Here is a 12983-nt window from a genome sequence, read left to right on the forward strand (position 1 = left end):
CTTACAAGTTTTAAAAGCTACACTTATTCAACGCCCCCCCCCCCTTTCTAAGTGTTTTTCTATCCTTCAATTGGCATCAGAGCGTTGGTTCTAAGGTGCAAGCACTTAACCGTGTTTAGAAAAGATTCAGGAAGAGAAAAACGCTTAAGTCAAGATGTCTGGTGAAAATCCAACAAATACATCTACATCTGGCTCTGCTGAGCAATACAATGGAAATGGTAACAATGGTTATACTAGACCACCAGTATTTGTTGGTGAAAACTTTGAATACTGGAAAGATAAACTTGAAAGTTACTTCCTTGGTCTAGATGGTGACTTATGGGATCTGCTGCTGGATGGTTACAAACATCCAGTGAAAGCTACTGGTGTAAGGCTTACAAGACAAGAAATGAATGATGATCAAAAGAAGCAATTCAAAAATCATCATAAGTGTAGGACTGTTTTGCTGAATGCTATCTCTCATGCTGAATATGAGAAGATATATAACAGGGAAACTGCCTATGACATATATGAGTCATTGAAAATGACCCATGAAGGAAATGCCCAAGTCAAGGAGACTAAAGCTCTTGCCTTGATCCAGAAATATTAAGCCTTCAAGATGGAGGATGATGAGAATATTGAGAAGATGTTCTCAAGATTTCAAACGCTAACTGCTGGATTGAGAGTTCTTAACAAGGGATACACAAGGGCTGATCATGTCAAGAAGATCATCAGAAGCTTGCCAAGAAGATGGGGTCCTATGGTGACTGCTTTCAAAATTGCCAAAAATCTGAATGAAGTCTCTCTTGAAGAATTGATCAGTGCTCTGAGGAGTCATGAAATTGAGCTGGATGCTAATGAACCTCAGAAGAAAGGTAAGTCCATTGCATTAAAATCTAATTATAAAAAATGCACTAACGCTTTTCAGGCTGAAGAAGTAGATTCTGAAGAATCAGAATCAGAAGAAGAAGATGAACTGTCCATGATCTCCAGAAGGGTAAACCATCTCAAGAAGAGCAAGCAAAGGAAGTTCAAGAGCTTCAGAAGTTCAAAGAAGCCTGAAAGAGGAGAATCTTCTGGAGGCAGAAGATCTGACAAGAAAAAGGTCATCTGCTATGAGTGCAATGAGCCTGGACACTTCAAGAATGAATGTCTAAAACTTCAGAAGGAGAATCCCAAGAAAAAGTTTCATAAGAAGAAAGGTCTTATGGCAACATGGGATGATTCAGAATCAGAATCAGAATCAGACTCTGAAGGCGAGCAGGCAAACCTTGCATTGATGCCCACAGTGGATGACGGATCAGAATCTACATCAGAATCAGATTCTGAAGAGGTATTTTCTGAACTATCTAGAGAAGAGTTAGTTTCCAGTTTAACTGAACTTCTGGAACTCAAGGCTCATCTTAGTATCAAATACAAAAAGCTGAAAAAGCCATTTGAATTTGAAACTAAGAAGCTTGAAGTGAAAAATTCTGAACTGAAAAAAAAAGTTTTAAAATTATCCAAAGATATTGGATCTCCTTCTGAATCAAAAAAATCCATTCCTAGCCTCAATCATATTCTGAAAGAATATGACTCGACCTTCAGGAAGTTTCTATCTAGAAGTATTGGCAGAAGCCATCTTGCTTCTATGATATATGGTGTTTCAGGAAACAAATGGATTGGCGTTGGCTATGAGAGTGATATCCCACGTAAATTTGAACCTGTAGATGATTTGAAAATCACATACAAGCCATTGTATGATCAGTTCAAATATGGCCACTCACATGATATTAGGCTCACTTCACATGCCAAAAGTTTTAACACTTCACACACCAAGAAGCATGTGACACAACCTAAAAAATATCAAGCTGCCAAACCTAAAGAATATCATGTTGTTCCTCCTGTTACTTATCATGCTAAACCCAAGTTCAATTAGAACTTGAGGAAAACTAACAAGAAAGGACCCAAGAAACTGTGGGTACCTAAGGAGAAGATAATTTCTGTTGCAGATATCCTTAGCAGCAAAGAAGACAAAGCACAACATGTCATGGTACCTGGACTCTGGGTGCTCGCGACACATGACGGGAAGAAGGTCTATGTTCCAAGACCTGGTGCTTAGATCTGGTGGAGAAGTCAAGTTTGGAGGAGATTAGAAGGGCAAGATTATTGGCTCTAGAACCATAAGTATTAGTAACTCTCCTTCCATAACTAATGTACTTCTTGTAGAAGGATTAGCGCATAACTTATTGTCCATAAGTCAATTAAGTGACAATGGTTATGACATAATCTTCAATCAAAAGTCTTGCAAGGCTGTAAGTCAGAAGGATGGCTCAATTCTATTTACAGGCAAGAGAAAGAACAACATTTATAAGATTGATCTTTCTGATCTTGAGAAGCAGAAGGTGACTTGCCTTATGTCTGTTTCTGAAGAGCAATGGGTCTGGCACAGAAGATTAGGACATGCTAGTTTGAGAAAGATTTCTCAGATTAACAAACTAAATCTGGTCAGAGGACTCCCAAATCTGAAATACAAATCAGATGCTCTTTGTGAAGCATGTCAGAAGGGCAAGTTCTCCAAACCTGCATTCAAATCTAAGAATGTTGTCTCTTCCTCAAGGCCATTTGAACTTCTGCACATTGATCTGTTTGGACCAGTCAAAACAGCATATGTCAGAGGGAAGAAATATGGATTAGTCATCGTAGATGATTATAGCCGCTGGACATGGGTAAAGTTCTTAAAACACAAGGATGAGTCTCATTCAGTGTTCTTTGAATTCTGCACTCAGATTCAATCTGAGAAGGAGTGCAAAATCATAAAGGTCAGAAGTGATCATGGTGGTGAATTTGAGAACAGATTCTTTGAGGAGTTCTTCAAAGAAAATGGTATTGCCCATGATTTCTCTTGCCCTAGAACTCCATAGCAAAATGGAGTTGAAGAGCGAAAGAATAGGACTCTACAAGAAATGGCCAGAACCATGATCAATGAAACCAATATGGCTAAGCACTTCTGGGCAGAAGCAATAAACACTGCATGTTATATTCATAATAGAATCTCTATAAGACCTATTCTAAATAAGACTCCTTATGAATTGTGGAAGAACAGAAAGCCCAACATTTCATATTTTCATCCTTTTGGATGTGTTTGTTTTATTCTGAATACTAAAGATCATCTTGGTAAGTTTGATTCTAAGGCACAAAAATGTTTCCTTCTTGGATATTCTGAACGCTCTAAAGGCTACAGAGTATACAATTCTGAAACATTGGTTGTAGAAGAATCAATCAATATCAGATTTGATGATAAGCTTGGTCTTGAAAAGCCAAAGCAGTTTGAGAATTTTGCAGATATAGATATTGATATATCAGAAGCTGTAGAACCAAGAAGCAAAGTTTCAGAAGCTGAAAATCTCAGAAGCAAATAATCAGAAGATCAAGTTGCTGCATCTTTAGAGAATCTCAGAATTTCTGAAGAGCCAACAGTCAGAAGATCTTCTAGACTCACCTCAGCTCACTCAGAAGATGTGATCCTTGGAAAGAAAGATGATCCTATCAGAACCAGAGCATTCCTTAAGAACAATGCAGAATGTCAATTAGGTCTTGTCTCTTTGATCGAGCCAACTTCTGTTGATCAAGCTCTAGAAGATCCAGACTGGATAATTGCCATGCAAGAAGAACTTAATCAGTTTACAAGGAATGATGTATGGGATCTTGTTCCTAGACCAAAAGGATGCAACATCATTGGTACAAAGTGGGTTTTCAGAAATAAGCTTAGTGAGAAGGGAGAAGTGGTAAGAAACAAAGCCAGACTGGTGGCTCAGGGTTATAGTCAGCAAGAAGGTATTGACTATACAGAAACCTTTGCACCAGTGGCCAGGTTAGAATCTATTCGCTTATTAATTTCTTTTGCCACTCAGCATAACATCACTCTGTATCAGATGGATGTTAAGAGTGCCTTCTTAAATGGTTATATAGATGAGAAAGTCTATGTCCACCAACCTCCTGGTTTTGAAGACTCTAAGTCTCCAGAACATGTTTTCAAACTTAAGAAATCATTGTATGGATTGAAGCAAGCTCCTAGAGCTTGGTACGAAAGATTAATTTCTTTCCTTCTGGACAGTGGTTTCACTAGAGGACAAGTGGATACGACTCTCTTCTGTAAAAAATCTAAGAAAGACATTTTAATTTGTCAAATTTATGTTGATGATATTATTTTTGGAACATCTAATGCTTCACTTGGAAAGGAGTTTGCTAAGTCTATGCAGGCTGAATTTGAAATGAGTATGATGGGTGAACTCAAGTATTTTCTTGGGATTCAAATCAATCAAACTTCTGATGGAACTTATGTTCATCAAAAGAAGTATGTGAAAGAACTTCTAAAGAAGTTTAATCTTTCTGAAAGCAAAGAAGCCAAAACTCCTATGCATCCAACGTGTGTTCTAGGTAAGGATGAGGTAAGTAAGAAGGTAGATCAGAAGTTGTACAGAGGTATGATTGGATCTCTCATATATTTAACTGCTTCTAGACCTGACATTCTATTCAGTGTTTGTTTGTGCGCTAGATTCCAATCAGATCCTAGAGAATCTCACTTAACTTCTGTGGTTTAGTCTACAGAAGATCTAAAGAATACAACTTAGTAGGATTCTATGATGCTGACTATGCTGGAGATAGAATTGAAAGGAAGAGTACTTCTAGAAGTTGTCAATTTCTAGGAAGTCATCTGATCTCCTGGTACAGCAAGAAGCAAGCTACCATTGCCCTCTCAACAACAAAAGCAGAATATGTTGCTGCTGCTGGTTGTAGCACACAAATGCTCTGGATGAAGAGTCAGCTAGAAGATTATCAAATATATGAGAGTAACATTCCTATCTTTTGTGATAATACTTCTGCCATATGTTTATCTAAGAATCCTATCTTACATTCCAAAGCTAAACATATTAAGATTAAACATCATTTCATTAGGGACTATGTTCAGAAGGGTGTTCTCTCTTTAAACTTTGTGGATACAGACCATCAATGGGCTGATATCTTTACAAAACCCCTTGCTGAAGATAGGTTTAAGTTCATTCTGAAGAATATCAGTATGGATTTATGCCCAGAATGAGAAGATGAGAAGATCTTATGTATGGCTACTCTCTGAAATGTGTTGGGATTATGTTTTTATAAGAAGTTCTGATTATGATCAATTAGAAGTTCTGATTCTGTTATTACTAACGTTTCATTATCTAAGATGATTCAGAATCTCTTTTAAAGTAAAACAGCTGTCACCAGTTTTTCCAGAAAAGGAACACGTGTTCACTATTTTTGGACAAGCATGTGTGTAGTTGAGGAGACGCCGCCCTAGGTAACTGTGCAAATCATTTCATTTTGTCACTTTATCTCTCCTAACGTCATATCTCATTAAATGCAAATTGATGTCATGTTTTTCTGAAATCATTTCATTTAAACCATATTGCATTTATTATTTTTCTTTTATTCAATCTTTTAAATACCTCTCTTCATCTTCTTTTCATTCTTTTCACTTTCTCTCTTCATTCGTCCCTCTCTTTTTGCATTCATCACATAAACCCTAGTTTGTGTCTGCAACTTAGAATCTCATCATGAATCCTTCATCAAACTCTTCAAACCAAACAAAAATGTCTTCCACTCAACAGGTTTTGAGCAAGCGTGGTTTCGCTCCTTTGAAGACCTGTTCCATTCCTACTGCAGAGATGGAAGTTCTGTGTGAGTCTTCAGTGGACTTTGAAAATCTGAGAGCACATGGTTTCAAACCTGAAGCAAAGACAATGGCACAAGGATGGTCAAACTACCTTGATAGATTGGTTGGACCAATTTATCCGGCTCTTGTAAAAGATTTCTGGGCTCATGCAACGGTTACTCCAACTGCAATCATCTCCTTCGTGTTAGGGAATGAAGTTGTGATTACAGAGAAGTTGATAAGGAAGATGTACAACCTGGATGATGAAGAAGGATGTACTGGTCCACTTCCTGCCAGAGTTAGTTGGCCACAGGTTGAAGGACAAAATAGATCAAGATCAAGCTTTTTCAATTCATTTTGTAAAACATCAAAAAGCCTTGGCCAGTTGTATTATCCTCATTCATAAATCCTAAAAAATATTCCTCAACACTAATGGAAACTAAAGAAACATTCACATATCGCATTATCAAAGACATGTGCTCTTGGTGACTCACATCAAGAGTACAATCAATTATCACTGAAAAATACTTTGCTTGTTTGATTTTTCTAATGATTTCATTTTTAATTGCGGAAGCAAGCAAAAGTATTATCTTGTTTTGGATGCTATGTCCAAGAAAGTGAACATGAATATTATCATTTGCAATACGTCTAACTTGTTCTTGGATAAATGGGTCAAATTCAGCTAACATTTCAATTAAGCTTAAAAAATTTCCATTGCTATTTTGGTACAATCTCTCATTAGAACCACGGAAGGCTAAATTATGTTTAGCAAGAAATTTCACGATTGAAATAATTCTTTTTAAAACACTTTTCCAATGATCTTATTCTTTGTTAATCAATCTTTGAGATGTTTTATCAATAGTCTCAAAGTTTTTCATTCTATGACGCAACTCATACCAAGTAGTCATATTCTTAATATGTTCCATGCCTATTTCATGCTCTCTAAGTCTTTCACCAACATGTGCCCAGACACTAAAACCCTCATTTGCTAATTGACCTCTACCAGTCCCTTTTTAAAAAGCCTTGCAACAAAAACAAAATGCTCTATTAAGCTCTTTTGAATAAACAGTCCAATCTCTATCACATTTCTCTCCATTTGATAAAACTCTAGTATACAAATTAGTCATAAAGCGTCTAGACGATTTATCTTTAGGACCCTTCACAATAGAGAAATCTCTTTTAGAACCTTTTGTAGCTAATAAATCAATACTTTTGGAATCAAGAGAATCCCAAATTCTCAAATCAAATATATTTTTTCCATTGTCACTAACATTATCAACATTTTCAACATCAACATTTTCAACGTCTAAGATATCATTTTTAGTAGCATTAACATCAACATTATCTTCCATATTTTTAGTAGTAACCACGTTTTCAAGAATTTATAAATCAACATTATCAGCATTCTGATTTTCAACTAAACTTTTTTATTCTTTTATTATGAATTTATCAAGAGCTCCGAATTGAGATTGAGTTAACTCATCAAGTCTTCTTTTTTTCTTACGCTTTTCATATCCAGAATCAAACTTTCTAGTTTTAAGAGGAAATTTAGAAGACATGTTTGAAGAATGAAAAAAATTAAAACCTGAAATTTCTTGCTGTTCTTGATCAAATGCACGGTGTTGAGTTTGAATCAGATAAAGAACGTCAAAGTTGAACCGATAAAAAAATTAAAGACAATGAGTAATCAAAAAATAAAATTATAATTTAACAAATTAACAATTCAAAAAATAAATTTTTATAATTTTCACAAATAAATTATGAAAAAAAAGTTTTATATATATATAAAGATTAATGAGTTTATATAAGTTATGATAAATTAACAATGAAATAAACACTAAAACTTGTACTAAATAATATTAATAAAAAACATTATTTTTAATAGTAAAATTTGTACAATCAATAAAAATATTAAAAAAGTGATGAACCTAGTAATTTAGAAAATGCAAGCGCAGCTTTAACCTTTTTATGCTATCTATTTGCTAATTTTTGAAGGCATTCACTTCACACTATGATGTCGTATTGTCGTGTACGGTGCGTAATCTAATATATATGCATATAACCAATGGTTCAATGCGGTGTGTGTTTTATGGGTCGGGCTAATATATTGTGTGTTTTATTTGACTCTGGTTTGTTTAACTGGGCTGTTATTTTTTTTAAAAGTTATTAATTGATTGGGCTGGATTTAGAAGGTAACATAAAGTAAAAATTTGAGGCCCTGGATTTTTTGAGGCCCTGTGCAGTAGGCTAGACTGCGCAGGCCCAAATCCGGCCCTGAATCTATGGAAGGCTATTCTTGTTCTAATGATGGAGATACATGTGAATATATCATGGATTATGGTCGTGGAACAAAGACAAAAGGATATCTTTGTATGGATACTCTTACATTAGATTTCACCTCTGGCTCTGTTGTCTCATTTTCTAAAATCATAATAGGTTGTGGACACACCAATACAATGACGTTTGAAGGTCAAAGTTCAGGTATAATCAGCCTTGGACCGGGGAATATGTCAATGGTAAATCAATTAGGATCTTTAATTGATGGAAAATTTTCATATTGTTTAGTCGTCAATGATTATTATAGAAAGTTTAGTTTATCTAGCAAACTCAATTTTGGACATGTTGCTGTTGTTTCTGGTGATAATGTTGTTTCAACTCCTTTCGATAAAAAACAACACAGTTACTTTCTAAGCCTGAAAGCATTTAGTGTGGGAAATAAAAGAATAAAATTTGAAGGGTTTAAAGGAGTAAATTCTTCTTATAACATCCTGTTAGACTCTAGTACACCTCTTACTCTTTTACCAAAAGATTATTATTATTATTATAGGCTAGAATCAACTGTTATAAAAGCGGTAGAATTAGAGCGTTTTCAAGATCCTGCTGGTTCATACAGGCTTTGTTATAATACCACATCCTCTCAACATCTAAAATTTCCTGAAATTACTGCACATTTTATTGGTGCAGATGTTAAGTTAGATGTTAGTAGCGCTTTTGAGTTGCTATACAAGGGGATACAATGTTTTGCTTTTTTTCCATTTAAAAATGGATTTGGCATCTTTGGAAACGCGGCACAAGTGAACTATTTGGTTGGTTATGATCTCAAAAAGAATATTGTCTCATTCAAACCTACTAATTGTACTAACTATTGAATGGGTGCAAACTATAATTACCAAAATTACTTGGTAAATTGATAATAAAAATTAGGCTTAAATAATGCTTTCGTCCCTGTAAGTTAGCGTGTTTTGGATTTTGGTTCCTGTATCTTTTTTTTTGGTCCAAGTCCCCATATGTCCATTCCTTGTTCACTTTGGTCTCTGACGTCCAACTTCCGTTAAAAAAATGCTTATAGGTGTTTTTTTAACGGAAGTTGGACGTCAGGGACCAAAGTGAACATGAAATGGACATATGGGGACTTGGACCAAAAAAAAAAGATACAGGGACTAAATTAAAAAACACGCTAACTTATAGGGACGAAAACACTATTTAAGCCTAAAAATTATAATTTGTTTCATATCTCTTTAAGAAAATCTCTAAGTTTCTTTTTAGGTTAGGTTTTTCTTTATTTTCTATGTTTTTTCCAACCTTTTTATTTATTTAAAAAATATTTAGCTTCTTCGAAATTATAAAAATAATAACACATATTATAGACAAAATAATAATAATAATAATAATAATAATAATAATAATACTTATGTTATATGTTGGGTTAAATAAGTTTTTGGTCCCTATAAATATTGCAGTTTCAATTTTAGTTCCTCCTTGGTTTTGGCAACGGTTTTTTTTCATCTTTTTTATTTTCACAACATCACAAATCACAAGGTAACATTGTGAAAGTCATAATAACTTGCCAATCTTTCTTTATGACATCTTAACCCGAAACATTAGTTGGAAAACCTGCTTATGTTTTACCATAAGGGTATATGGGTCAACTCTGAATAATTAGGGTATATGGGTCAACTCTGAATATTTTTTTCTTATCTCTACCGGTATAGTTCGGTTTGAGAGTCAGTTTTGACATCAAGTGGGTCCAACCTCCTCTTGATCGAAGTTGCAGGGGATCGAACCGCAACCCTCTCTACTAAATCCATCGTCAATCATCACTGGACCAATTAACGATTGGTAACTCTGAATGATTTCTCATAGTGACATAATTCAAGTTAAGATACAATTGGATTTAAAAAAGTGATTAAGTTAGAGATTGTCTCATTCCACTCTTTGAAGTATCTCACGATCATGTGTGTTTCCAAAAATATCCTTGTTTTCGGAGGTGTATCTCCAGAAGTACCTTTTTTTTACGTTGATTTGTTTCGTAGATATAAATAAGGAACCTTTATTTAATATTGTTTAAAAGGTCCCGTAGATGTATCGACGAAACAATTCAATGTAAAAAAAATGCTTCCATAGATAAACCTCCGGAAGCGGGGGACAAAAATGAAATTTCGCCAGGTGCGTGAGAGTATTATGGGGTGGATTGAGATATCCTCTTAAGTTACTAAGTAATTAATGAATATCAAAGAATATCAAGTAGATTCATTCTTCGTACACCTTCTTCCCTTTCAGATCCAAATCTCTCAGTCACTATGTAGAGACACGGAGAGGTGGTGCGACGTTCTCAAATCGCATCGCTTTCTAACCCCTTTGGGTTTGTTGTTTCCAACTTAATCACCGATGGAAATGTTCTTTTTTCACAACGGCCTCTGCTCTTCACTTACCGGCGTGTTCAAGATTCTGTCGTGGTTGCAGGTTGGTGTTTATTATCCGAGCCGATTGGCTTTGGATTGTTAGGCTCGAAATGGTCGTTATTGCTTGCTTTTAATTTTATAGTAAGCTGCTAGATTGTGGTTCTGATTTCGTGTAGGCGGTCAGATTCATTCTTCGTACTTTACATACTCCAATCTTTTAATGGTTGCTCTTTTATCAGGCTTCTCCGATAATCTTCGGGTGGTTGCTCTTTTATCAGGCTTCTCCGACAAGTTGGTTGTGTTGTTTTGAGTTCTTCAGGAGCTAGGTTTCTTCAGTCGGTGTTTGGATGGTTCTCTTTTGGCTGGTGCTTTCTCTCATAGTTTTGATCTGGTTTTTTCTCTTCAAAAATTTTGGATCTGACTTGTGATTTTAGATTAGCCGCTACTGAACATTCTGTGTTTGAAACCGATTTTTCATCTTTGTTGATTTTGTGTTGTTTTGGCGATGATGTTCTTCTACATTATCGGTTTCACTGTTTCGGTTTGAAGGACCAAAAATGGTCGCGTTTGCTTGTTGGTTTCAATAGTAAGTTGTTGGTTAAGGACTTTGTTACTGTGTTGACGATCGAGTTCATTCACCATCCATTAATCTGAGTTTGGTTAACAAATCACTTTTTACTTTTCAGTTTCGTATCTGTACGCAGGTTCACTGGATTGTGCCCGGGATGTGTATTTGAACTGAGATTTGTTGTATCTTGTATTTCCTATTGAACTTCTTTAGGTTATTGGTTTTTTTTCTATTCATTGGGTTTAGGCTATATGTCCCCCTGGTTTTATGTACTCTTTTTCTCTTTTCTATATATAATGCTTGTTAAAAAAAAGTAGATTCAACTAATAAAGCAAAACCCATATTGGAAATTCGTGCATTAAGTAAAGTGCACAAAATTAACTTTTTATGTATCTTATATGTAAGTGTTCCGCCTTGTTAGTATTAGTTTTTTCGTCATTTACATCATCTTTTCCCTTGCTAGGAAGAGAGAAAAATATTGATAAGGGAGTGATCGCAAGTCCCCTTTCTTGCTATCATTTTCATCTCTCCATGATCATCAAGAGCAAATGTTAACCCAAACATAATCTATTCCAAGTTCAAAAGCAAGTGTAGGATGGGAAAGAGAAAACTGAAAAAATGAATATCATGTAGAAGGGTCATACAAATTGAGGAAGAAGGGAGAGGTTCAAATTTATTTTAATATCAAACTGAAGTATAAATATTTTGGCTTTAATAATTAAGGGAAACTTTGTGAAACATGAAGCTGACCTTGTGTTGTAGTGTGAAAAATATCCGAGCATAACAAATGCTCGAAATATACAATTTTCACTAAAGTTTATTTATTTCAAAAGGAAAGGGAAAATTTTGATAAAATCCTAAAAGAGAAAAATAATGGTCGTCACAATCTAAATTGGATTCGTTAGTCAATTATGCAAGGGAAAAATATTAGCACCCCTCAAATCGGTTGTACTCAATAGAATTCGTCTAGCTAATTGGTGAATAAGAGTGTTAGCTTAGTGTATTTGACTAAAAATATGTATTTTATTAGGTTGGTTGAGAAGATGTTGAATCTTTCTCCTACGTATCCTCTGGTAAGATGAGGAATTAAAAGCTATGTAGTACTTTGTTAAAAAGAACTAAAGAAAATATTTTTTATTATGTTTCTTGACAAGATTGCGAGTCTTTCTCATATTTATCCTCATGTGCTATAAGGAATTCAAGGTTACGTGGTTCTGGGCAGAAAAACTTTGTTTGTTGGTTGCTTTTAGAGAATGATGCTTAGGTCATATTGAACGGTTAAACATTTCTTGTCGCTCGCACTTGGAGGCTGAAGCATTTGTTTGTTTCACGTATAAATGGATAAAGCACCACTTGTTTGTGAAAGTTTGATTTAAAATGCGCTAGGGAAAAAATAAGTTTGATGCATTGAGATTGTTTTCATGTGAAAGACGAATGCTCGTTTGGAACGAAGCGTGCGCCTCACGTCCGATTATTCGGGGAGCTATAGGATTTGCAAACAATTGTCTTTTTTAATCCAATTTTTTTATAGAAATTAACTATGCGGAAGACGGGTGACCAGTTAGACCAAGTTGTGAGTCTCGGGTTTGATCACTCAGGGATGTTCATCTAATCGTCCTTTTTAGTCCAAATTTTAATTAAGTATTTTAGGCAGAAGATTAATGCTCAGTTAGATGGAAATGTGCGCCTCGGGTCCAATTATTATGGTGCCAAAAGGGTGTACATCTAATTGTCCTTTTTAATTCAACTTTATTAATGAAAAGATTTAACATGTTTGATTTGTCTATGTTTGGAATTGGATTTTCATTTGAATAGTAAATATTGATTAAGTTTTGAAGAATGGTTTGATTATTGAAACTAATTAATTAATTAATTGAGAAACAAAAATTATTTTCTAAATATTTGTTAATCATTTTATTTAATTAAGCTAAACAAAATAAAAGAAATCAAATGAAAATTAGAAATAAAAAGGAATAGAGGGATCCTTGATTTTGGAATGATATTAGTAATTATTTGATATTTGATTTAATATCATTTTAAAATATTTTTTAACTTTATTAAAAAAAGATTATAAAAGAAA

At 34.6% G+C, this 12983-nt stretch overlaps 2 protein-coding genes across 2 annotated transcripts; one reads left to right on the forward strand and one right to left on the reverse strand.

Moving 5' to 3' along the window:
- Positions 1 to 6666: 6666 nt before the first annotated feature.
- LOC131659147 (uncharacterized) lies at positions 6667 to 7005 on the reverse strand. The gene has a single exon (XM_058928379.1). The coding sequence runs from the start codon at positions 7003 to 7005 to the stop codon at positions 6667 to 6669; it is 339 nt and encodes a 112-aa protein (XP_058784362.1).
- A 930-nt stretch (positions 7006 to 7935) lies between these two features.
- LOC131659148 (aspartic proteinase CDR1-like) lies at positions 7936 to 11077 on the forward strand. The gene is made up of 4 exons (XM_058928380.1): positions 7936 to 8788; positions 10575 to 10626; positions 10770 to 10921; positions 11040 to 11077. The coding sequence occupies exons 1-4, from the start codon at positions 7936 to 7938 to the stop codon at positions 11075 to 11077; spliced, it is 1095 nt and encodes a 364-aa protein (XP_058784363.1).
- The last annotated feature ends 1906 nt before the right edge of the window (positions 11078 to 12983 follow it).

Source organism: Vicia villosa, linkage group LG3 (genome assembly GCF_029867415.1).
Source record: "Vicia villosa cultivar HV-30 ecotype Madison, WI linkage group LG3, Vvil1.0, whole genome shotgun sequence".
Lineage (NCBI taxonomy): Eukaryota > Viridiplantae > Streptophyta > Magnoliopsida > Fabales > Fabaceae > Vicia > Vicia villosa.

Coding starts and splice junctions, on each gene's coding strand:
- LOC131659147 (XM_058928379.1), bottom strand. CDS start 7,005: ATGGAAGATAATGTTGATGTTAATGCTACTAAAAATGATATCTTAGAC.
- LOC131659148 (XM_058928380.1), top strand. CDS start 7,936: ATGGAAGGCTATTCTTGTTCTAATGATGGAGATACATGTGAATATATC. Junction 10,627..10,769: donor TTATCAGGCTTCTCCGACAA/GTTGGTTGTGTT, acceptor TTGTGATTTTAG/ATTAGCCGCTACTGAACATT. Junction 10,922..11,039: donor TTTGCTTGTTGGTTTCAATA/GTAAGTTGTTGG, acceptor ATCTGTACGCAG/GTTCACTGGATTGTGCCCGG.